The sequence below is a fragment of the Orbicella faveolata genome, unplaced genomic scaffold, assembly GCF_042242905.1.
Source record: "Orbicella faveolata isolate gen_17 unplaced genomic scaffold, um_ofav_v1 contig_3, whole genome shotgun sequence".
NCBI lineage: Eukaryota > Metazoa > Cnidaria > Anthozoa > Scleractinia > Merulinidae > Orbicella > Orbicella faveolata.
Window position 1 is genome coordinate 21,263,369 of NW_028301558.1, and position 26,491 is coordinate 21,289,859.

The 26,491-nt window shown below is 43.5% G+C and overlaps 3 protein-coding genes and 1 pseudogene across 3 annotated transcripts; 1 reads left to right on the forward strand and 3 right to left on the reverse strand.

The window, feature by feature from the left end:
* The first annotated feature begins 419 nt into the window (after window positions 1-419).
* LOC149106845 (uncharacterized) lies at window positions 420-2,963 on the forward strand (annotated as a pseudogene).
* A 2,210-nt stretch (window positions 2,964-5,173) lies between these two features.
* LOC110054900 (uncharacterized) lies at window positions 5,174-12,366 on the reverse strand. The gene is made up of 5 exons (XM_089298191.1): window positions 12,030-12,366; window positions 7,627-8,556; window positions 7,132-7,304; window positions 6,509-6,731; window positions 5,174-5,859 (listed from the first exon to the last, which is right to left on the reverse strand). The coding sequence occupies exons 2-5, from the start codon at window positions 8,539-8,541 to the stop codon at window positions 5,290-5,292; spliced, it is 1,881 nt and encodes a 626-aa protein (XP_089154317.1). The 5' UTR covers window positions 8,542-8,556; window positions 12,030-12,366; the 3' UTR covers window positions 5,174-5,289.
* Window positions 12,367-15,690: 3,324 nt separating this feature from the next.
* LOC110049208 (uncharacterized) lies at window positions 15,691-23,043 on the reverse strand. Its single transcript, XM_020754991.2, has one exon. The coding sequence runs from the start codon at window positions 22,473-22,475 to the stop codon at window positions 16,188-16,190; it is 6,288 nt and encodes a 2,095-aa protein (XP_020610650.2). The 5' UTR covers window positions 22,476-23,043; the 3' UTR covers window positions 15,691-16,187.
* Window positions 23,044-24,555: 1,512 nt separating this feature from the next.
* LOC149106846 (uncharacterized) lies at window positions 24,556-26,107 on the reverse strand. The gene is made up of 2 exons (XM_089298508.1): window positions 25,737-26,107; window positions 24,556-25,661 (listed from the first exon to the last, which is right to left on the reverse strand). The coding sequence occupies exon 2, from the start codon at window positions 25,599-25,601 to the stop codon at window positions 25,191-25,193; it is 411 nt and encodes a 136-aa protein (XP_089154634.1). The 5' UTR covers window positions 25,602-25,661; window positions 25,737-26,107; the 3' UTR covers window positions 24,556-25,190.
* Between the last annotated feature and the right edge of the window lie 384 nt (window positions 26,108-26,491).

Genomic DNA, 26,491 nt, shown 5'->3' on the forward strand with positions numbered 1-26,491 from the left:
TTGCCGAAGACATTGCGTATATATAGAAATTTAATTTAACTCTAATTCAAAAAGAAGAGGGAAGCCCTTGAAATCAAAGAGTTCGCCATTTTCATCTTTGACGCTAATGGTGATGCTATTTATGAACTCGTCTGTAGAACAGTCTCGCAAAACCTGTTGCGGAGAAGCCTGGTAGCTTACTTTTTCATAAGGTTCCCCCTTCACATCAAACAAGGCTAATACATTGACCTTTTGCCATTGAACAGATTCCGTTCTGTGTCGATCAAATTACAATGAATAAAATATGTCGTTGGGGCTGTTAGTCTTTTTACGAAAGTTATAAGATCCAACTTTCGCCCAATACCAAGCAAACCGGCTAAATCGCGATCAAGTTCTATCGGTTTTGCCCCAAAAGTTTTGATTGCAAGCTGGCCAAGAGGTTGGTTTTTTTGTGTTTCCAACTGTCTATAGTGATATTTGTCGAACAGACCGCCTATTTGTTTTTTCATGCTTTCTAAATTATAATGCCCTGGGGGTAATTTACTAACTGACAAAGCTTTATCTTTGTTTTTATCTCCCAAGGAGGCCGAACCTTCCTTTTTCAAAGTGTCCCAGCTGTTGTACAAACTGCAAGAAATGAGTTTCATGAAATCGACTCGCGGTATTGGTTTTTCAAAATATATTGTCCCTCCGTTCTGTTGCGTGACAATAGTGAGAACAACCATTTTTATATTCAACAAATAAAATTGTGTTCAAATAATATGGCAAATTTGTGGAATGGTCCTGCGTTAAAAAAAGCGGAGGCGGCGAAGAAAAAGGCGTGGACAAACTTTTTAAACCGCTTCCCCAAAGCGGACAAAAGCCGGTTCGTTTCGCAAGGAAGCGTCGACGAGAAAAATAACGTGACCGCGGAGGTGTTTTTCAAAGAAAACGAAGACTCGTTTCAAAGCGTCTTCGGCTCAGACAGAAAATACTGGAGTGCGGAAATGAAAGAAGCGCTTGGTTTGGGCGACAGCGGTGGTTTTCCTTATCAACTGTCGCCACTTGGCTCAAAAGTTTCCCTGCCCATCTCTGCGGTACCTTTCGACGGCAAAGCGCCAAGCTTGAAGAAAATATTCGACGCTCAAATCAAAATCTACGTCACGCCTGACCAATATTTCACGACAAAATTCCGAGAAATATTCCAAAAAACCAGACTCAGGCACACTTCTGGAACCGAAGCAAAACACTGTTTAGGAGGGCCTGACATGAAATATTGGCCGCAACAGCTCAACTTCGCGGTTTTCTGCGCCACACAGGGGTGCGGAGTTTCTCGCGAAATCTTTGACAGCGGGATGAATCTCCCCCCGCAGATAAGAGCTTTTTATATCTTCCACGTGTATTTCACGGTCAGGCGAATTTTGTACCAGCTAGGAGGTGTTCAGAGCATAAGCGCTTTGCCCGGAGACCCGACGTTCGACGAGATGAATAATCATTATGACGTTGCTTCGTACAAAAGGATATGCGGCGAGTTCGGCATGGACCCCTCAAGCGACTTTAGGTTTACTTCGGGTGCAAATAGTGGTTTGGGGGTGTTGTATGTTAAGCCTTAGGGGGAATCGCCAACAAAAACAGATTATAAGTATCCTGGGTGGAACAAGTTTAGCGACGATGGTGGAAAACTGATTAAGGGGGACCTTATTGAGTTTATACGGCCTGATCTTTTTGGAGATCGGCAGTTCGACTGGTTTGCACCCAACACCGCGAATGGCTTGACCCAGGCGGGCTTGTCGAGAATCAACCAGTCAATCGAGGCTTTCGTTTACTGCATCCTGGGCGCGCAAGTCAACGTACGCAGCAGCATTCTCGGTTCTGGTGGCCGGGCGAAAGCTGGAGCTGATGGAAGACGCGATAAGACAGCCCGACTTGGCCAAGAGCGTGCAAAGGTACCAGCTCGCGGTGGATCAAGCGAAGGTCAGGCTCAATCTCGCTGTTGGCCTGGCTCATGCCCGCGCAAATGATAATAAACACAGCAAGCACAATCGGCTACAACAACAAGCTGAAACAAGCGGTCTCCGGGATGAAACTGGGGGTCAACAACGAGGTAAATCCTGACACAAAAAAAGCTGGGCTCAAACTCATGGCAGGCGGCCCGTCAAAGATTAACCCTCCCAACAGCCACCCGTCCAACCCGATACACAAAGCCGCAACGGCCGAATCAAGGAAACCAGCTCCGTCCGAAACTCAACAAGCGCAAAAAATAGAGCCCGAGGCTCCAGATAAAACGTCACAACATGAAATAAACAAAACAGCGGTAATTGTCGGTGTAGTTGGATTATCGGCGTTGCTGTTCACGGCTTGGCGGTAAGTTAACGCTGCTTCTTAAGAAATTGTTCTAACAAAAAGGCCACCACGGCAAGAATAAGCAGCCAGGTGTGCTCGGCCAGAAACCCGACGACTTGGCCGGCGGCTTTGAAAAGAAAGCTCACAATCGAGCCAATCAGCCCGGGCAATATGGAAGCGAATTTTTTACCGAGCTCTTTTTGCCCATTTCCCAAAGCCTTACCGGTGGCTTTCAAACTTCTGGTGAGGACCCCGATGACAGCGCCGACTGTGGTCCCGGCAGCAATAAATATTGCCGTTAGCGTCACCCCATATTTTTTGAAGATGTCTTTCACTCTTTCCCAAAGAGACTTCTCCACAGTGGCATCTCTCCCGATTTCTTCAAGCCTGGCATTAACTCGTCTGATCTCTTTGTCACGCCAGTCCACTCTTTCTTCTGCCGCACCTTTTTCGTAAGGCGCCGCATCTTTATCGTTCATAATCTCAAGGTCTTTTTCCTGCGCCTTTTCCAGTTCTTCTTTATCAATTTGTAGAAGTTTCATTTCTTTTTCCATGTATTCATTTCTCGCGCCAAGTATTGCTTGGAACTCTTTTTCTTCTTCGTCCAGTCGTTTTGTTTCTTGATCAATAGCTGAAATCTTTTTTTCGGCTTCTTGTTTTCGTTCGGGGGAAAAGTCCGTTTCTTCATTATCCAACAACTTTCCGAATTCAAACTTCCTTCTCTGCTCAAGTGCTTCTTTTCGTTTATTTATCGCTTTGAGAGCGTCGCGCGCAGCTTCTTTTTCTTTTTCTGCTACATCTACCGCTTGCGAATCTTCCAGCACCTGAATGTCTTCATCCAACATTGATCTATCTTCTGCCGCTTGAACACTTCCCTCATATGCGCTTCTTGCCTTTTGATGTTGTGTTTCAAGACTTCCCAATTCTCTTTTCAGTTTGTCAATTTCCTCTTGTGAACCTTCTTCATTTTTAAGAGCTTCGATCTGTTGTTGTTTCTTTTTCATGTCTTCTCTTATTTCATCCATTTCCTTTTTATTTTTTTCTTTCTGCGAAGCCTCGTATTGCTTCTCTTTGAGCTCTTTCCGCTTTTCGTACGTAATTTCTCGAACCTTCTCGTATTTGGAAGGCCCGAGAGCATCTTTTATTTCTTTTGAAAGGTTTGGATTAATCTGATCTTTTCCCGTTCTCCTGTTTTTGGTAAACAGGTGATACGTTTTTTTGCCAGCTCCAAACATTTTGACTTGGAGCTTCCCCTTCGAGCTGTATGAAACCTCAAGCTCGCTTGAGCTCATGTCCGGATAGATATCTTTTGTTGCAACCCACGCTTGTTCACTCTTCGAATTTTTAGGTCTGTGCGTTTTCCCAAGCTCAGATATTCGTCGAAATACTTTGCACAAATATACAGAGACCTAGTATGGAACCGCCATGTTGGTGTACCTCCGCGGTACGCCTACATTGCGGCCGGAAAATATTGTAAACATCTGGAACTTACTTTGGCTATCTAGGCGACTGATTATCTGTACTGAACAAACAAGCATTTACATGAGCACTCTTCCTAATACTTTAACTTCTAAATGGGCTAAAAATCACGGGATAAGTATATGATTTCGACAACCGCGTTCGTAGATCAATGTCACGCATCGCCATAACTATGAAATTAAAAATGTCTCGCTTGCTTGAGAAACGCAAATAACAACGGCAAAGGCTAAGGAAAATAGACTGAAACGTTTATAGGTTGATATAAAGATCTTGACTCATGTTACACCCTAAAGACTTGCAAACGAGTAATAAGCTATTAATCGATTCCAAGAAATGCAATCAAAAGCAGAATAGCTTAAGCACATCAATTCGATTGAATTTCGTACAACTTCAAATGCAGAACATTTAGCTCAATTGCAATATAGCTAGTGTTTCTCAGTATAACGACTGCCTGGGTACACGCAGCAAAACGTCTAGTTTCTTGGAGGAAGGAGGAGGGAGAATGGGGTGGGCAGAGGGAGAGAGGGGAAGAGGGGTAGGGAGAGAGAAATGCTGGGTACATTGAACTCAGTCCAGTTGGACCGTACGTTTAGCTGTAGGACGGATTCAATTGCTGTTTTCAGGGTTATCAGAATTTGGAATAAGTAATGTAACAGACTCACTTATACCGAAACATGACAGGGTTGTTTGCCCCCGTTGACTCGTCTAAAATCCCTAGCTTGGAGACCATGCTGACTTTTCTGCGCTAATTTTCAAAGCAGGGTATTTCTTTCTATACGTTTTACCTCAAAAAAAGTCGGTGACCCCCTTTTCCTTGGATTTCAAACACACGAAACTCACTTTCTGACTGCAGTCTCAGGTCTTTGTATAACATGTATAAGAATTTTAGAAGATTTGTCTTTATTATACGTTTCGAGTTAAGAGCTTCGAGTAAAACTGTTTAAGGGTTGTGGGGTGAATAGGCTGTTATTACTGCTGTCATATCACGTGGGTTCCCTTAATTCAACCCCAGGCAACCAGTTAAAATGATGAAACAGGACATCGAAATAATCAAGTTAATCTTACGTGATTAACTAAGACCTAAGGTGGGCTATTTTGGGTCAACACTTACTCATGAATATACGCTTGCGTGCCGACAGTTAAAGATGTGTCGAATCTTTTCCCATAGCCTGACGTCTTTCTGAGACAATCTGTTTTACCACTGGCATTGAAATATCTAAATTTAGGCCAATAGCATCGCTATTCAGGCTAAGCGTAGCAATTTTCCACTATTCGTTGATCGCTATTCGCTATTCGGATATTCCAGAGACCCTAGACAGAGAGCTAAGGAATTTTTTTCATCAGTGCTGTCGAACACTGAAGGGGTTAGGGGATGAGAACAAGATGAGTCACATTCGTAATTCCCTCAAGTCTTTATTCACTCATCCCTGCTAATTCTACAATCAATGCAAAAGTAAACTTCCCGTCACCGTGCGTTTTCATGAAAACACTTATTAGTCCGGCACAAGTCTAAGATTTTGCAAGCTGTTGGAGCCCGGCTACGGCAGACTGGAACCCAGCGTTGTAATCTGTCGCGACCTCGTTCATTTGGAAATTCGTCCTATCGTCCTTGTAGTGGTCATTTTGATCAGGACCGCCGACTAACGCGCCTTTTAACTCATGTGCATTAGGTTTAGTATCGTGAAAGTTGCTCCAGTCACACTTCTTGGGAGGTGATGGGCAGGAACTGGATCTGTGATGGGGCCTTTGAGGTGGGTTGTGACCAAATCCAACTACAAAGCTCCTCCCACTGTCGCCCAGCATGTAATCAATCTGTTTCTTAGCAAAGTTGCGGTAAGCCCACGGCTTTATACCGTAGTCAGCGGCAACGAGAGCCAGGAATGCCATATTGGCTGCGTAGCGGTTTGATCCCCATTTATCACGCCAGGCAAGGCCTTTTGGAGTGTAAGAAACACTACCTCCAGGGAGCCATTTGTCCAGTGATGACTTGATGTTTTCCGCGTAGGATTTCTTTTTAGTTAATCCAGCAAGTAGGAGCTGTACGCCTGCCGTTTTGTCGTCCCACGAAAAAGCCCAGGGCTATGCAAGGTGAAAAAAGAAAAAAAAAAAAAAAAAAAAAAAAAAATTTCAGCAACTATGCAAATTAAAAATTTGCTTCATTTTCATTTATCACCACTCACCTCATCGAAACTACATAAAAGAAGACTAAGATTAGAAAGTAATTATTTGTAAGAGAACATTCTAAATGGATTGCATGCGATTGTAAAGGTAACGTAGATATAGTTAATGAAAAAAACAAACAAACAAAGAACAACAACAACAATAACAACAAACAATACTAGCAATATACGTTAGGTACCAGCAGCTGAAGGTCAATTATTTTTTTCATTCTTCTTTTTGATAAACTTTTAACCTTGATACAAAACGACACAAATGTCCAGACTGTTTAAACTGATTTTTATGATCTAGGATACCTTACTTGGCTTTGTATGGAAACAGATTTTCCCTTAAAATGGTTTGAAAGTTTAGATCAACCTGGACCGAATCCGTAATTTGCCTGTCATAAATAAGACTCGAGTAATCCTAAAATCAGAAAAGAAATCTCAGTCAATTAATTCCCTTCTTCTGAACGCTTGTAAATTTAAGAAATTCCAAGAATTTCCAACTACTGCCGTTGCTTTTCGTTGACCAGAGAAAACACTTTCTCGTTCTTGCCAAACATTCAAACCTGTTTATTCATTTTAAACTTCTCGTAGTACTGCTCGGCTTTTATACGATATTTCTGACTCTTCGTTGCCCAATACAACCAAGCTGCTCCCCAAACCAACTCGTCTTCGTCATTGCTTGAAGGGTAGAAGTTTTTCGCGTCGGTTATGGAATCGCTGTATTTTCCGCGGTGCTTTTCTGCAAAATCATAGAGTTGCTTTGCGTGCTCCAGAAGTTTGTTCGATCTGCAACGTCAAAACGAATATCCAATGGTGAACTCGTGTAAACAGACTCGGTTTTTCCTAGACAACATGTTGAACCAATAATTTATTTAAATATCTATAAGAATAACTGCACTGTAATGTTCTTTGTTTTTACTTCTACCAGGAGTTATACAGTGTCAACAGCGTAAATGAATTCTTTTCATTGAGAGCACGTGCTAAAAATATGGCTCGCTCCATAATTTAGTGCCACACAGTAATAAATCGGAGTCAAATTAATTGGGATAATCATTCGTGTCATGCAGATTCAATATTCAGAATTGAAATTTTTGTAGATCCCATCAGAGCGAATTTTGAAGACAAAGATTCCTCTAAAATTAATATGAAGACGCAACTCCGGTTATCTTTTGTGCTCTTTACTTACTTTGCTTTGTTAGCTTTAAAGGCAATTGAAGATGCAGCCAGGGCTGCCGCAGTTTCAGCGGCCAGATCTGATCCCGGTTTCTGTGGCGTGATTTTCCAGGCGGGACGCTTCATATTATCAGGCATGTCCTCTGGTCTGCCCCAGTAGGCGTGATCGATATCTCCATCACCAACCTGCACATATAGTTTAGACGCTGGTCAAAACTTTGATAGATCAAAAACTGTTCATAGAAATGGAAAATAAAATATCACTCTTGCTACTTTATGTTAAATACATATTCAGCTCTCTTTCGTTAATTCACAAGTACAAGTACATAAACAAAGTCTTGAGCGCGTGATGGACAGGATCGAAAATGACAAACTTATAAAGATAACAAAGAGGAAACAATTAACCAAAAATGCGAACTTGAATGCCAAAGCGAGTTACAAAACCGAATTGGTTGGCGTGAAGTGGTTGAAATATAAAAATTGTTGGGCATTAGGTTAATACACTAACCTGGCCATAAAATTCATATCTTTTAGTATGCGCCTTTATGAAGTAGTCCGTGGCCCACTCGATACTATTTAGCATGTGACCGTACTGACCAGCGGCTATGTAGGCCTTCTTGTATTTCAATAGACCCCAGGCTAGCACGGTGACAGAGGAAGCCATTGGAAAGCCAAACTTGACGTAATCGCCCGCGTCATACCATCCTCCAGTTAAATCTACACCAATCTGTTTGCCGTCTTTTAGTGCCGAATCCTTTCTCCACGGGACGCGGTTGTTCTTTGGAAGCTTTCCAGATCGCTGAGCTTCATAAAACAGAATGGACAACTTCAGCACTTCACCATAGTTGTACCCACCGAGCTTTAGCGGTACGCCTATTGTTGGTTTTGAAGTCGGGCGCGGGCGTTTAGTGCTAGTGGTCTTCGGGGGTCGAGTAGAAATGGGGCAATTGGTGCTTGGAGTGCAACTAGAGCCAGGAGAGGAATTGGGACGCCCTGTCGTGGGTCTCGGAGCACTGGGGTCAGGCGTTGGTGGTTGCCCCGTGGGAGTCGCTCCGCGCTCAAAATTCACGGTCCCTATGGGGGCATCTGCATCCGTAGTCTTTTCTGCTAAAAAAAACATTTGGAACTCGTCTCCTGTTGACAGTTTTTTGTTCCAGGGCATATTTACCATGGTGTAGACCCGGTCGTTTTCCTGTCCAGTGATTTTCGCTCCCCAGATTTTCAAGTTTGGAGTGCGAACTGGAAACGACAGCCTCATAGTCCACCCCGCCTCACTAACGTCTTTGTTCATTTTCAGTTTGATCTCTCCTTTGAAGCCCTTGTTCCATTTGTTAACAACCGTGGTGTAGCCTTGTTCACCGATTGTTGAGGAAAAACATTGGAGAGCAAGGATGAATGGGAAAACTGACAGCACCCGCATCATGTTGAATATATCTATCTGAAGAAAAAAAAAAAAAAAGATTTGCTAGGAAGATTGATTCAACCGATTTGTTGGTATTCTGATTGCACTCGCGTCTCCAAAGGATGTAACGCGTCTCTGGATCTTGTCTCAGAGAACCGATTCGATTGTCTTAATTGCGTGGTATCCCGTGCGCAGTTTTGTCCACAGAATGATCTGCCAGTAATTGACAAGAATTGGGTCGATCACGATATACACACCCTATTTGATGAGAATATTGTTTTTTATTCCTGCTCAGACTGAATATTCTTATTTTTCTGCCGATTTTACGCTGAAAATATTATTGTGAATATTCTCTGAGATTATAGGAATTCAAGTGGACTATGTCGACACAAAGTTAGATTATCTGTCCTAACTAACATGACTTTGATTGCGTTGAAGTAATTTATGAGCCATATTGTAGGCCATAAAACCTGATATGACAAACATAACTTATTGCAGAAAGATTATTAGCTCGAACATAAAGCTAATGCTGTTTATTTTGTTTTTTCGGCTGGTTTTGCCGTTTAGGGAAGGAAGAATTTTTGTACAGTTTATATTTTTAAATTTTCGCGAATTTCAACCTCCATATTCTTATAAAGTATAATTTTGTAAAAAAGAAAGAGTGTAATGTTAAACCGATATATTTAGTTTCCGCATGATTTTGGAAATACTAAAACAGCTTTATCGCACATTCATAATATTGCTCAATGGAAAATGCGCCCATTTGCGTGTGCAAGTCAGAGAAAATGATATAGGCTAGCTAAGGGGGCTAATTTTGGTTACGTTCTCCTGCAACTGGCCGTTACACTTGGATTCATGGACTTAAAAGAATGAACTCTTAAGCACACAGCTGAAAATAATATCACTTTGCCCGATTCGAAAGAGAAGTAAATCTCAGAAGTAGGTCATCTCGCGTTTTGTTCTGAAAAAAAAACAAAAACCTCGAATGAAATGAAAGGAGACATGGTCGTTTCTACACGGAGTTTGCCGAGGTCTAAGCTTGACTGACTGGCACCATTCATTAACTATCGTTTTGGAGGAATCATCAAACAGAAAACGCCACCCCGGCATAAATCAGAGTCTATTTAATTTTGATGGTCTCCTTCGGCTTTTAACGGGTCCAATATAGCGCATACCCGCGTTACGCACCAACAAACCGCGTCGACCAGTTGCGATTCTACTGTTTTTTTTCCTGATAATTCGTTTTTCTTCTGTCCTCGAGGCACTTGAAATAAGTAAAAATTAGACTCTTTTTTTCTTTGATGAAAGACCTTTTCCTTAATGATTTTGTTTTTCTCTTTGGATCCAGAGGTGCTGTAGAAATGTTATGTAATTAATGAAGAAAAAAATTATCGGACTTCCTCAGGCCTCAATTCTGTGAGAATTGCCCGACATATAGTTTTGAAGAAAAAATTTCTTTCAACCGCATCTTATCATCCGCATTTTCCCATCCTCCACGTTATCTGGTCAATTGATTTTACACAGACTCGGAATTGCTAAAGTTGGAATAAACGAAAGTTAAGGAAAATGAAATTTGAACAACTATAACGCAGACTGAAAGACTAAACTGACGCCTGAACAGGTTGTTCTTGCCGATACATGCGATGCATCTAGAAATGGCTACGTTGTGATATTCCATGAACAAATTAACCCGACAAAGAAACGTTTTGTTTTCGGCAGAAACGTATAGTTCAACATATAACTTCAAGTAATAAAAGATTATCTAAAACCAATAACACACCTAAACAAATAGAGTAAATTACAATATTTAGAGAGGACGCCCCATCAGCCTTGACTGGTTTTCATGAGGGTACTGTATCCCGGGGCCCGTCCCTTGAAGATCCCGAAACGTTTTCGCACCCGAGAAGCCGTTACAAAATCTCAAACCCTATATGATTACAGAGCTGTTTTATTCACATATACTAAATATGAGCAGAGGTTCCCTTCATACAAGACGTTTCAGGGGCTTACACCTTTGGGTACGTTTTTAGATACAGATTAAGGTGGCCGAACACAGTTTTCGCGCGCGCTTTCGCTGATGCAATTCAGCGCGCGCACAAGGATTGCAAAAACAAACACACCGTCAATAGAGCGATCATTTTATTTACTCAACACCCGCACTATCTGTGCTATTTTTCTCTATTATTGAACGCAGTGAATTGATGGCTTTAGTTTTTTATTACAAAGATATGTTAGAAAAGCTAAGGATGCAAAGAACCCAGCATTTCTCAGCTTTTTCATTGTTACCGAAAGAACCCAGTTAAATGCAGCGTATGCGCAGATGCTCGAAAAATTGAGGCCGATTGCTTTAGCAGAAATTTGCCGATTTCTAACAATCCAGTCGATAGAATTTCAAGATATTTGGCAAAAAAATAGTTCGGAAAACACGTAAATGATCTATCATAAAGAAACTGAATTTTGACATTGAGAATTTTTAATAATACAGAACATGCAGTGAAAACAATTTACTGCGAATTACGAAAATCGTTATGTCAAAATTTTATTACAACAGTGTTGACAGAAGGGATTTAGTGTCAATTCGTAGTGGGCAAATGATGAAAAAAATCTAACGACTGAACTTTTTTTTTAAATGAACAAGAATCATTTTTTAAGCCTTTTAACCAGCCCCGTTGCCATGGCAACGGCACACACCTTACCCAAAATGCGAGAATAAACCCTTCTGTGGTTAAATTTGACTCTTGCAAAAACTGGGCGCCAAAGCATAAATAGTTTAAAAGTAATGGTGAATTAGGCATAGGTACTTGAAAACTGTGTTCGGCCACCTTAACTGAAAATGGCTGTGCGGGCCCTAAATGTTTCCGGGCCTTTCGAGAAACGGACCCTGGTCGAATTGGAATTTGGAATGTTGGTTTTTATGGAGGGAGGAAAATTGGAGAACCCGGAGAAAAACCCTCGGAGCAAGACGAGAACCAACCAAAAACTCAACCCACGTATGACATCGGGACGGAATAGAACCCGGTACAACGGGTGGGAGGCGAGCACTCTCCGAACTGGCCACCCTGCTCCCCAGGGAATAACAGCAAATTTTATTTGAAATCGTAACTGAGCTAAACGATCAAACTTTTTCAACAACCACTTTGCCGTGCGACGATAATGTAAAACATAGAGCATAACAATCAAACATTAAAATTTGCGGCGCAAAATGTTTGAACAAAACGCAACCATGGTCGATCAAATAGAACTGAATAAAACAAGGAGAGAAGTCTTTTTATGTTTGCCTTAATGATAAAACGTTTACACCAATTTGATCTCACTGACAAGGTTGAATTTAAAATGCTGAACCTAGCTCTATAGCCGCTTTTGTTGAGATTAAATTCTGCCTTTTATCGACTTAACAGGTATAAAATACATGCCTTGAAAGAATTAGCGAGTTCTTTTTATATCATTTCATCCCAGCCTACATACTATTTGCTCATATATATTACTACTCGTTTATGTAAAAGACTTACCTTCGAACAGAATGATATCTTCGTTTGGTTAGTTGCAGCAATTTCAATCCCCGATTTATGTGCTCAATTGCAAATACCGCTCCGAGATCTCCCAGACAGCAGTGCACCTTACCAAACAAGTACCAGACTTCAACGAAGTGATGTTTATCCAACTGCGACTGATGTCTTTGTACTGGATAACGTTTTTTCCGTTTTAGTTGGCTGGGCAAATCAGACAGTTAGCACTAAATTGAACTTTTTATCACCCTTTGCACTCTTTGTTTTCACAGCAGCTCCGCACGTGCAAACGTTGTGCGTCATGTAATGGCATTAGCACCCACGCGTGTAACGAGTCCATATCAAAATATTTAAATAAGGAAAAAATCAGGCCTAATCCTCAACCGTGTGACACCTTAGCGTTAACTTAAAGACAACTAAAAAAGGTGTCAAGTCACTCCTTTATTTGACGATTGTTCCATGACGAATGCATATGGGCTTGAAGTGATAAACGTAGCACGTTCAAGCAGTAAGGTCGTGAAAGTAAAAGACACCGATTTGGATGATGAAGCTAAGTTGAGGAAAAACACAGAAGCTTCCACTTGAATTGCAACTGTACTGTTGTAAAAATAAATTATCTTAAAGGGAGTCGGTCGTTTTCGCCTCTTAACAGGCAAAATCATTGACTATACATAGCACATGATGAAGATAAAATAGACTTTGACGTAGGCTAAGAAATACCGTCCATTGAGCCTGATTTCCCTTTTACACGGCCTCACATGTACTGAGAACCCAGGAATGGACAGTTGGAGCAGATACAAGTTACATCCAACACCTAAGCACTAGGCGAAGAGAAATCTCAAACTCTCATCAGTTTGAACATTGATATATCCAGTGGCAATGTCTGAGGCAAAGTCATTTGTAGACCTTTTACTTTAAAAGCATTCAAGGAAGTTGAACAAGACCAAATCGTGTTATCCCACTGTCTACAAAATAGATCCACACAGTACATATTTAATCTTGGATTTGTAAGTTGAACAAGAATTTGCTGGAAGTGTGACCTGGCACAGGGGACGAATACAATTATTTTTTACCACTTACATTGAGCAAAACATACCCTACGTCTCCCATTAAGCTCCTAGTTTTTTAATTCCATTTATTGCAAATTATTTTTGTTATTTTGAAAGAGCCATAGCTCATTAGCAAGTTGTTTAAGATTCCTTTTGGTTAATAAGGAAATACAGCGGGCGAAACTCGATTAATCAAGCTTTACACAAGTTTTCAAGGACAAAACATTGCTTTGATTTCGAATTATTCAACCCTTTTTTCGTAAGGTTTACTTCTCAGCTCTCTTATCGTCGAACGAAAACATAGTATCTGTCAACAACCATGTTGTTGACCAGCAATACACTGATACACTTCACACACAAGTCGAGATATCTAAGAAGGAAAGTGCCGAAGGTAGGTCCAAATCCGGCAAGTTAAGATCGAATTCGAAGAGATCAGAAACGGAAATAATTTATCTTTCAACCGCATTCGACGAATCGCGAAGCTTCGATTCCTAAAATCATCTGTTTAGCACTGAAAATGGTGGCTTTGTAAATCGAGTAGAAGTCATCTACAGCTATTACTTGGCGTGCGGAACATTTCACATGGATGTCATTCCAGATTTTTTTCAGCATCGGATGCGAACGAACCTCCTATAAGTCATATTTCCACATCACCATCAGCGCGTGGAGATGTTTGCGGTTCAGCGATCAGATGAAAATGAGCTCCAGGAAAAATTTCTCCCAGCATGCTTTGCGAGTCGTGTCCAACACCGCCTGGGGCTCGTCAGCACTGTGTAGCGAAGATATGTAACGCCAGCCCAAAAGCCAACGCACATAAATTGCAAAATGACCCATGCACTATATCAAGTTCCGTACTTTGAACTCACTTGCGCCCCGAAACACGCGTTGCCACATCACGTGCTTCGGGGCGCAAGGAGACAAAGTGTCAAGATTGGTGTCTCGAAAAACAAAAAAATAAATGTGGCTGGACAAGGCGTTATGTGGCAACGCGTGTTTCGGGGCGCAAGTATGCAGTTTCTGGTTTCTCATTTATTTTCGGACCGTAGGTCTTTTCAGATCCGATACGCTGCGTTTTTTAAGCATGGTACTGGCAGTGCAGTTGAATGTTTAAATGTTTAGGCTGGCCTTGTCCAGTCACATTTATTCTTTTGCTTTTCGAGACACCAATCTTGACACTTTGTCTCCTTGCGCCCCGAAACACGTGATGTGGCAACGCGTGTTTCGGGGCGCAAGTGAGTTCAAAGTACGGAACTTGATATAGTGCACGGGTCATTTTACAATTTATGTGCGTTGGCTTTTGGGCTGGCGTTACATATCTTCGCTACACAGTGCTTACGAGCCCCAAGAAGGGCGAAACAGCTGTCCACTGTTGCGATCCTACTTTATCGGTTCTTGTCATGTTGGTCTCTCGAAACGTTTTTCACGTAGTATCAGCCTTGCAGTCTATTGCTTGTCTTCAAAATTGTAACAACTTCTTTAGACCGAAGAAGATGAACAGCAGCCCACTATCTGTTCATTTTTGAGCGAAGAAACGTTGAAATTTCTTGAACGGGATTGTACAGTATTTTTTAAAAAACAACCACTCCATTATGAATCACAGCACGTGTTATTGATGACAACTGCTGCGAGCTGCAAAACGCGCCTGGACGCAATCATGATCAGCCGTTGTCAAGGTGATGACACTTGTTTCGCCTTTCAACCATTGGGAATTTTCCGCTACTCGAGAAACGGGGAATTCCCTTTTTCCAAAGATGTCTACAGCCCCTCTGTTTTTCTCGGTCCCCACCCACTACCCAGTCAAGTCTTCCGTTTTGCGTTGGCGTCCAGTTCTCTCGCGATTCTATCCGCGTGTTCAGCGATCGGATAAAAATACGAGAAAATTGAGGGCTTTGAGGAGTCTAGAAGGAAACGGAGTACGCTGAGAAGTGCCATATAAAATGTTCAATAAATGGCCATGCAAATGATGGCCCAAATGGCTACCTCGCGCCAGCACAAGCTGTTGTTTTAAGTACCCGCATCTCTAACAATTTACAACCAGTTTTATTTTTTTATTTTTTTACAGGACTATAAGGATTGGCACAACTTCCCGCTAAACATAATAGATCTTTATCACAACAGCTGTCACGATGGTTTTTCATTATGTAAATTAATTAACCATGCCAGAGTCTGCCATGGGGTACCCATTGCAAATGAGACAGTTTTCAGAAGATTGGCTCGTCCCGATAATGAAACAAACAAGACTGCTTTAGAAAAGTGAATTGATATCATCACTTTTCAACTTTGGAACTAGTGGTAGACCCAAACTGACTGCCTAAAAATTTAGAGTTTTTTGTACCCGTAGTGTCCTAAAAGTATGGCATCAGGCTACGTAAAATTTATCAGAAATATAATAGGAAACCGATTGAAATTTGCCGATTTCAACTTATTTGCCCCGAAAATCCCTAGACTGTATCACAGACAGCTACAGCGCCGCCGAGTCTATGGGTGCTTACCATTTAGCGAAAAAATCCGGAAATTTCGGTTGAAAGTCAAATGGAACAGTAATTTTCCGTTCGGAAATTGTCGCGTACCCAAGTACATGGGGAACGGTAAGCGTCAACCACAGCGTACAAAACTTGATTTTTAAATTACTTTAATGAATCAGCTATCGTACACGTGCGGTGAAAACTACAAGGCAAATTTGATTGCGTAATCAGAAACGAACCTAAATAAATAACAAGCGAAAATAGAAATGATAAAAAGCAAAAAAGCGATCAATATGTACAATAGAAACTCACGTCTGATCCTGCGTCAGCGAGGTAAACACATAGACTCCAAGAAAATAACTCAAACTCCTGACTCCTAAACACTCGGATGACCCCGATACTGAGATGACTGCGTGAGTTATGTAAGCGACTGGCTTTTAAAGTAAATTGATAGCTAAATCACATGATATAAAACGCTCTGATTAATGATTAAAGGGCACGAACAATGAAACGATAGAAACGATAATAAAACTAAACAGAGCTGCAATGATAGAGTAAACAAAAACGATCTCTTATACTTTGAGCGTTCAGCACACTCCTCGCCCAAGGATTCTAATCCTTGTTACTTATTTGTTACATGTCACTATTCAGTTTGGTTTTGGATCAACTTCTTCTCCTTCATCAGGCAATAGTAGGACAAGCTCCTTGATGGGTCGTAGGTAGGTCTTCCTTTCTCCGTCTCTAACAACGTCAACTTTAACCTTTCTAACTCTGTCATCCTCACTTCTTATGGCCTCTGAGATTCGTCCCAGTGGCCAGTCGTTGCGGTGCTGTGACTCGTCTCGCATGAGGACGACATCTCCGACGCGTAGGTCTCGCTGCATCTCTGTCCACTTCCGTCGGGGCTGCAAGCTTTGTAGGTACTCCCGTCGCCATCTCGTCCAAAACTGATCTGCTAGGAACTGAACACGTCTCCAGCGACGACGAGCGTATATGTCAGGGCGTAGGAACTGACCTGGAGGGGGTCCAGCTGGGCGTGTTTTCATTGTCAGTAACATCGCAGGAGACAGAGGTAGTGGGTCGTCTGGGTCGGATGGCAGCGCAGATATGGGTCTGGCGTTAACGATGGCTACCACCTCAGCCATCAGTGTGATAAGCAACTCGTGTGTCAGCTGAGGCCTGCCCAGTTCGGCAAACATAGCATCTAATACTCGACGGATGGTATTGATTTGCCTTTCCCACACGCCGCCAAAATGTGATGCGTGGGGAGGGTTAAACTCCCATTTGCATCCGTACTCCGTCACAAATTTCTCCACTTTCTTGTCGTTGAGCTCCGACACTGCTTCTCCAAGCTCTGCTTTGGCTCCGATGAAGTTAGTTCCTCTGTCGCACCTAAGAAGCGTAGCATGGCCTCGTAGCGCGAAGAATCTCCTCAGTGCGCAGATAAAGGCGCTGGCATCCATGGCTTCTAGGACTTCAATGTGTATGGCTCTACTGCTGAGGCACGTGAAGACCAGACCCCAGCGTTTAGCATTCGCGGTCCCTCCTCTTGTTTTACGCGTTTGCACCGCCCAAGGGCCGAAAACATCGAAGCCCACGTTAGTGAAGGGAGGACAGACTTCAGTCCTATCAGGCGGAAGGTCTGCCATGCGCTGCTCCAGTGGTGGTCCTCTTAGCTTCTTGCAGGGAACACAAGCTCCGACGACTTTCGTCACAGTGTCATGACCTCCGATGAGCCAGAATCCTGCCTGTCGAATGGCTCCTCCGGTAATCTGTCTTCCTTGGTGGTGCACCTGGAGGTGGTGGTGTTTTGCTACAAGCCGTGACACATGGTGATTCTTTGGCAGTATGATTGGGTGTTTCTCTCCGTACTCCATCTCTGCTCTCCTTAATCTGCCTCCGACGCGCAGGATCCCGTAGTTGTCAAGGAACGGGTCAAGGTGGTACAGATGTGAGCCTTTGAGGGATTTCTTTGCGCCGTGCTGAACTTCTCTCGGTAGCTCGGGCTCCGTCCTGGCATCTCGCAACAACTCCCTAAATGCTGCTCTCTGTGTGGTGCTTATTATGACGCGCAGAGCTTGATCCCACTCTTCGACTGTTGGAAGTCTACGTTTGCCCGGTCCTTTAGGCACTTCACTCCTAGGGTTAACTCCTCGTGCTTTGGAGTCTCTACGGCGTTTGAATTCTCTTGCCACAACGATAAGATTGGCGACTGCGCGCTGCAGGGACCTTAAGGAAGAGAACCTCTGGAATCTTTTTGCCCAAACGTCTGATTCTTCGCCTCTTTTATCCATTGTGACTTTGGCCCTGAGCACTCCCTTGCGAACTTCAGGATCACTCGCGTCAAGTGTGAACGTTTCATCCGGTCGAGGGGTGCCTTGTGGTCTTTTAAGGAATCCTGGCCCTCCGAGCCAGGTCGATGCCATTAACTTGTCAGGGGGAACTCCGCGCGTGGCCAAATCTGCTGGATTCTGCTCGCTCTCCACATATCTCCACTGCTCTGGGGTAGACAGACTTCTGATTAGCTGTACTCGGTTGGCTACGTAGACGTAAAACCGGCGGCTTTCGTTTGTGATGTAGCCTAGTACTACTTTCGAGTCGGTGTAGTATGTCACCTCCGAGATCTTTACGTCAATTTCTTTGATAACTCTCTGAGCTGCTTGAACTGCTAGCACCGCTCCGCACAGTTCGAGTCGTGGGATGCTTGTAGGGTTTACGGGGGCAACCTTGGCTTGACCGTAGACGAGAGACGTGGACATCTCGTTTACTTCGTTGAACTGGCGGAGGTAGACTGCAGCTCCAATGGCGTCCTGACTCGCGTCAGAAAAGGCGTGTAGTTCCACTCTGGTCACGGTGCCAAATTCCTTTGGGTGGTAACAGCGGGGGACAGATAGGTGCTGTAACTCCAGGAGAGAATCTCTCCAGCACGTCCACCGGTTCATCATTGCGGTAGGAAGAGGGTCGTCCCAGGCTAAGGGGGTTTTGTTCTCGGCTCTTCGCTCCCCCATGAGTACGAGCTGCTGTAGTATTTTTCTCCCCTCGAGTATGGCAGGTACCGCAAAACCGAGCGGGTCGTACACAGAGTTGACAATAGACAAGACTCCTCTCCTGGTGAATGGTTTCTCCGGTGAACACACCTTGAAGGTGAAGGCATCCGTCTCCAAATCCCAGAAAACTCCTAGCGACCGTTGCGCGGGCAGACTGTCGCTGCGCAGGTCGAGGTCACGCACATCCTTTGCTCGGTCCTCAGCGGGAAAGGCTTCCATGACTTCCACCGAATTTGACACGACTTTGTGTAGTCGTAGCTTAGCTGTGGCTAGGGTGGCTTGTGCACCTTTCACCAAGTCTATCGCTCCTTGGGCGGTCGTCAGCGAAGCCAAACCATCATCGACGTAGAAATTGCGGCATATAAAATTCTTGGCCTCCTCGCCGTACTTCTCCTCGCCGTCTACCGCCGTTCTGCGAAGTCCATACGTGGCGACTGCGGGGCTCGGTCCATTGCCAAACAGGTGGACGTTCATGCGATATTCTGTGACGGGTTTCGACGGGTCATTATCCTCGAACCACAGGAAACGAAGGAAGTCTCTGTGTGCCGGGTCTACGTGGAATGAATGGAACATTTGTTCGACGTCGCACATGACGGCAACATTCTCCTTGCGGAAACGCATTAGAACTCCAATGAGGTTGTTCATCAAGTCAGGGCCAGGTAAAAGCACTTTGTTTAACGACACTCCTCTAAACTCGCAACTTGAGTCGAACACAACGCGAATAGTGTGCTTTGTGTTATGGTAGGTCGCGAAATGCGGTAAGTACCAAGAACGCCCAGGGGGAGGCGGAGCGTCATCGTGCGGGACAGGAGAGGCGTGGCCCTTCTCGATTATCTTGCCCATGAACTCCAGGTAGTCCGCTTTCATTTCAGGTTTCCTGTTGAACGTCTTAAGAAGCCCTTGTAGGCGTTGCATGGCTTGGGCTCGGTTGTCTGGCATTGTCTGGCGTTCATCACGAAATGGCAAGGGCATTTCCCAGTTACCACTTGCGTTCTTGTGTATCCCTCTCTCCATAATCTCTAGAAAGGCGCGGTCCTCGTGGGAGAGACTGGGCTCGTTGTCGTTTCGCGTAGTCTTGAAGATACTATCAGGGGGGCGCTCCAAAGGGGGGTCTGTGATCTTGAATTGGTTGGGGCAGGGCACCAGTTCGTAGCTTCCGTCTCCAGGCTCCTTCTCTCTCCATATATTAGTGGACAGATTTGTGAGGCGGGCGAGAATGTGCGCAGGGCCACTAGGGAAGTCGAGGCACATCTGACCACTGATAGTCCAGCCGAGGGCCAGTCGCTGCCCCCAGGGTGCTCCTCTCGGGCCATTCCTGGATTCCCTAACCTTTAACAGTTCTGGTGCGTCCCGGCCGATTAGCAAGTGAACTTTGGCAGTCTCATCTAGGGGAGGTATTTCGCTAGCTATGGCCGTCAAGTGCGGGAACCTCCTCGCCATGCTTGGGGTTGGAATCTCACGTTTGTCCTGTGGGATGGTATCGCACTCGGTGAGGGTAGGCAAGACAAACTCTGCTCCACTGATAGACCGTACTGTGATGCCAGCTACTCGCCGGCCGTATTTCTCCTCTCTCTCACCGCTGCATGTGGATAGGAAGTATTTCTCTAGGGGGCCACCTGCTCCGAGGTCGTCGGCTAATTCGCTGGTGACGAGAGAGCTGTTGCTCTGCTCATCGATGATGGCGTAGACACGCTTGGTAAGGTGTGGGCTACGCTGGCTATAGACGTCCACCAGCAGGGTTTTGCTGCAAGACACACCTCCTGTAGGTTCACAGAGTGCAGTGCATTTCGCGCTGACTGCTTCATTCTCCGGTTTGGGGGGCGGCTGTTTCTCCTTGTGCAGTAAGGCACTATGGCGCTTGTCCCCACAGATCGTGCACTGTATAGGCGTGTTGCACTCGCTTGCAATGTGAGCGTTGCTGAAACAGCGAAAGCACAGGCGCGCGTCCATTATCCACTGCGTGCGTTCTTCCAGTGTTTTTGCAGCGAAGGCCTTGCACTCCGATAGGTTGTGCGCGCTGCTTTCGTGATATGGACAATGCTTACTCCTTGTCTCTCTCTTTCCGGGATTCTCCTTCTTCTCTTTTCCGGGAACTTCGTTGTTTTCAGCCGGGGATCGAATGCCTGTCTTGAACGATTTATGATCTCGCTCCCTGCGTTGTTTTGGCGGGGGAACGTGGGCACCATCCTTACCAGCGAGGATGTTCGGATTGTTCTTGGTCCTGGCTTGTTCCTGAACAATTTTGGAGAATCTGGAGAAGGGGGGGTACATTCCTCGGTGGCTGTCGGAATAATTCGCGATTTCTTTCTCCCATTTAGTGCGGACGAATTGTGGTAGTTTCTCGGCTATTGGTTGGATAGCGCTCGGGTAGTTAAGGCATGCGAGTCCCGGGAGAAATGTCACTTGACTTTCGATGTCAGCACAAAGATCTGCGAACTGTTGCAGTTTATCGTTTTCGTGCTCGCTGAACGTCACTGTGTTTCGCAGGCGCTCTAGCAGTTTGTTACTGATAACCGCAGCGCTTCCAAATCGCTTCTCAAGTTCCGCCCACAAATCCCTTAGCAACGCGACGGGATCGCGCATTTGTCGCTTTCTGTAATTGTCAACCAAGCGCTGTGGTGCTCCGCTAGTGAAACTTCTTAAGTAGTTAATTTCCTGAGTTGGGGACACATCAGTATCCATTAGCATGGCTTTAAAGGCACTCCTCCAAGGGTGAAAAAGGGTAGGGTCCCCCGAGAACACATCAGGTTGGCATTTCGGGAGATTTTGCCTAGCCAGACCAGCTACTATTTGTTGGTTCACGACTGTGAGAGAGTCAATTAGCTGACTTCCGGTCATATCTTTGAACGGAGTTGAAGCTATGAGTGGCTGTCGATGGAAGGCAGTGTTTCGATGCTCTCTGTGATCTTCGTTAGTTAAATTCTGGTCTGGCGGATCTGGGTTTGGAAGGAGGGGAATTCGCTGTTGAGGTGTTTTTTCCGATGTCTTTAATTTTGGGGCGGCGGACAATAGTGGCTTTGTTGTCTCTGACGCGCTTAGCGGATCATGTTCGCGCTCGTGGCGAAATGAGTTTCCCGTGGGTAGGGGGTCAGGCGTGGGAGAAGAGTGAACCCATTGTGAAGTGCGCTGCTCTGTCTTAATTTTGGGAACTTTGAACCCTGGCAATTCTGACTCCCTTTCTAAGTCTTCTTCCAATAGGGCGTTCTCAAAAACTTTGAGCTTAGCATTTGCTATCGCGGCTTTTTTATCCGCTCCTAAGATCGCCATCTCGGACTCAAACCGTGCATTCTCTTGTTGACGAATTCTTTCTGCCTCTGCGTCGCGCGTCCTGCGCTCGAGTTCTTTTTGCGCTATTAGCCGCGTGTATTGAGCTTCTTCTTTCGCTGCTTTAGCATCGGCTAGCGCTCGCAACCTAGCGATTGTACTACTAGTTTTCGAGACTGATGAACGGCGCGAGGAGTGACGAGAAGAGACAGATCGTAACTCCAACAATTTGCTGGATTGTCTACTAATTCTATTTTTTAACTTCTCTACAAGTAAGAGGGCCCTTTCTAAGATATGGTTCTCTTCATCGAGGTGAGCTTCTCCTACGTGATCTTCGTGTGAACCTTGGCCGTACAGGTCAAGCAACTCCTTCAACAGCTTTCCGAATTCTTCCGAGGCGACTGCGAGTTCACGCGCGACGGTCTCGATTTCGCTGTCCTCGCTTAACTCTTCTACTGATTTCATTACACTAAGGAGCCTTTTACGAGATTTCGTAATTTCCCTTCGTTTATCTTCAACGGCGTTTTGCAGGGCCTTCGGTGTCAATTTTATTCCCCTTTTACTTCTAGCTCCGGTCTCATTGGTTCCGCCGACATTTGGCGGTTCTGCATCTCGGCTTGCCATCGTTGCTGGCTCCGTATTTAAATAGTAAGATACGGCTTACCTCCTTTCGTCGATCGCTCAGACTTTTCACTGTCGCGTACCCAAGTACATGGGGAACGGTAAGCGTCAACCACAGCGTACAAAACTTGATTTTTAAATTACTTTAATGAATCAGCTATCGTACACGTGCGGTGAAAACTACAAGGCAAATTTGATTGCGTAATCAGAAACGAACCTAAATAAATAACAAGCGAAAATAGAAATGATAAAAAGCAAAAAAGCGATCAATATGTACAATAGAAACTCACGTCTGATCCTGCGTCAGCGAGGTAAACACATAGACTCCAAGAAAATAACTCAAACTCCTGACTCCTAAACACTCGGATGACCCCGATACTGAGATGACTGCGTGAGTTATGTAAGCGACTGGCTTTTAAAGTAAATTGATAGCTAAATCACATGATATAAAACGCTCTGATTAATGATTAAAGGGCACGAACAATGAAACGATAGAAACGATAATAAAACTAAACAGAGCTGCAATGATAGAGTAAACAAAAACGATCTCTTATACTTTGAGCGTTCAGCACAGAAATTGTAGACTAGCTCCAGAGGAAGTCCTCTTTTTCCGTTCGGAACAGAATTCAACGGAAATTTCCTTACCATTTGGCAAATTTTCCAGTTTCCAGTCTCTCATCAGCCGAAAACAATTACGGGAAATCAAATTGCAAATGGTAAGCGCCATCTCCTTCGGTTGGTTTGTTGATTTTGGAAAAACCCTTACCATTATTCAACGGTCATCCCAACGAGTTCGTTCTGACAAATGGTAAGCACCCTATATCGGAGAATTTTGTGACACTTCCTGCTTCATCGTAGGCTACGAAATCATGAGTCAAGTTTACCTGATACCGAAATGAAAACTAACATGGCGGTTATCGTGAATGAGATCTATTGAAACAGATTCTTTCCTTTTTTTGTTTTTTTGAAAAAAGAAATGAATGCAAACTTGTGAAGCTTCTTCTCGTGACGGAAGGACCGCTGGCCACATGTAACAATGCAGTAGCTTCAGGTTGTTGCCCAAAGAATTCTCGGACACCTGCTGATTGTAACCAAAATATTTGCATTACAATGCCACTTGGAAGTAAACAAATAATAATAATAATAATAATAATAATAACAATAACAATAACAATAACAATAACAATAACAATAACAATAATAATAATAATAATAATAATAATAATAATAATAATCAAACTCATAGCAACAGTAGCCACCCACAAGATCAGTCTGATTGACCTAGTTGGATATAATATGAATCAAGATGGTGTGTCCAGAAAAAAAACTGGTTTTCTGTAAGATTTTTTTCAGCGACAAAGTTTAAAACTTGCTCGCCGTTCAGTTCACGCCTTCTGCGCCCACTCCCAGCTTCATCCTCGGAGATCCACGGGCATACTGTTGCGTCAGCCAAGCCAAGCGGGCGAAAGTTATGCAAACGAAAATTTACATGTTTCTCGTTCGGTCCGCTTTTAGCTGTTTGACTTTCCCTTAACCTTTTTTTTTTCTGTTTTTGTTCTTTATGGTATTTTATTCTGTACATATCTATGCATTTTAAATATTTTAGCATTTTAACTAATTTTACCAACTAATACGAATATTTCAGTCGATTCTGTCACTGTAATATACTTTATAGTGTCCCCGTTTGATATTTTGTCCCTCAGCTCGGCGCGGCCTTCTAATCATTATACAATTTCTCGCGTCATTTTGTTGTTTATTTCAGCGGCCATCCGCTGACATGTTGTTCTGCAGGTTCATTTTATTTGCAGGGCACAGCTGCCTCTTGACCCAGATAATTCGAGCGTGTAAATTGTTTGCACAGATTATGAAAAATAAAAACGGGAAAACGCTTCGAGTTCAAAGTATAAAATTCAGTTAAGGTTTAAAAAGTGGAACGATTGGATAGAAGTCAAAGATTGCATCGAACGTATAGTCTAAAACTTTAAAATGTTTAGTAATACCAGCAAAAAAAAAAAAAATATAATAATAATATCACTGGACTCACGCTATGTTAAACTAATGATATTGACACGAATACAACAGCTTTTTATGTTAATTTTATTTTATTCCATCATAACAGATAAACATTACTACTTCTTCAAAAGTATTATACATTTGCGTGCTTGATCTATAAAACGCCAAAACGCGTATGGTTTATGCGGTCAAAACAAATCGAACTCTTGTGCTATCAAAACAAGTTGAGTCTTAAGATTAACATAAGTTGTACTGATCAGTGGACAGCGTTGCTTTTATTTTCGTGCAGCTCATCACCTACACCGACAAACATAAATTATAAATGGACGGAAACAATTAGCGTACAATTGGATGAATCAGGCTTGCTGTTTTTTAGTTCCGCGATGAACCAATCAAAACCAAACATTTTAGGTTGTACGTGACAGCCAGAGTTGTGCCATCCACAATCAGTTCTAAATTTTTAAAGAACGGCTATTACCTAAAACAACTCGTTTACACCTGAATTACCTTCATTCAACTGGAAAATACACAGAAAAATGCTACTTTGCAAAATCCGTTTGACATATTTTCTCCCACATTGACCCGCACACACAACATCAATATCAATGTTTTCTGATTACAGTTGTGATTATATTAAAGGTAAACAGAAGCGTTCGTGATCCGATCGAAGCCACCAAATATTCTATTCAAAACTTAACAGCCATCTTATATACTTTTCCCTAGATTATGAGTCGCCTGACAGTGATTTTGTTCGCCAGAAGAGCTGTTTGAGTATGCACGTTTCCTCCACCGTCTTCCTTCGTCCATTCCTAGTTTTCCTAAATTTCGCGCTCTTTCCAGATGAACAGTGGCCAAATCTTTCGGTTTATTTTCCTCCTTTCCCGACTCCTGTTGAACACAGCTCGGATCGAGCAGATTTCCATTGACTTCCGTGGTTTGAGGAGGAAGTGAATATTGACTTACTTTCCTCTTCAGTCCTTTCTCGTACATGCTTTGCCAAACTGCATCTACATCCCCACGGTCAGGAATCGACTTAGATTGGTAAACGCAGTCGAGATCTTGTACCGCTTCCTTCTCCCAGTTCAGCATAGCTGTTGGTCTGTCTAGAATCGACATTTCGGGACAAAGCGGTGATTTCACTTTGCTCTTGATCTCTTGTTTAGGTCTTCCCTTAACCTATAAAACCGAAAACAGTTCGGGTCCTAATTGGATCTCTTGTGATGACGAAATAATTGTCAATATCTCTTTCACCTTCGGCTGAGTAAGGTTATCAAAAAGCTTTTCCTTTTGCCTTAGCTCAGTTCGTCTGGCCCAGCCCAAATATTTTCGGAGACAATTCTCGAGTTTTGCTACCTGAGCTTGCTCGGCTGAACGGTCTCAAGTCTGGCGTCCCAAATTGCAATACACGCTCTCGTATGTTGACAACTTCTCAGCAATGTTGACGGACCGGTTTATCTTTTCACTGTTCCGAGCAGCAAAAGAATAAAGCACGGATAATCTTAGCTTAGCTTTGTGGGCAATAATGATGCAAGCGTGCCAAAAACATATTGGTTTGAATTTTCGATTTCAGTGATGGACGTGCGTGCCTCAGGTTTCAAAGGTTATTGTTTCTGAAATGAATCAATTTTCTTGACTTTTAATGAGTCTAATCAATATTCTGTTTTTGGCGCCGATGGGCCTCATTTATTCGGTTTCACAGAGAGTATCTACGTGACGGTTTTCCGCATTAGTAATAATATTTACACAAAAGAAATTTTCACCAAAAAAAACAAAAAATTAAAACAGTGGTTAGACGTTTGAAAGCTGTTCATTTTGACAGAATTGTTTTTATCAGTGTGATCAGTTGTGAAAATGAAACCGTGCGCGTTGAAAGCACATGTTGATAGCAGGGGATTTTCGGTAATGAAAGTAGGAAGTCATAACAATACAAAACAATGCCAAAGAAAAATCCAGGACTTATGGTCACGAAAAAAGTACGCAAGATAAAAACACTCATGTCGCGCAGA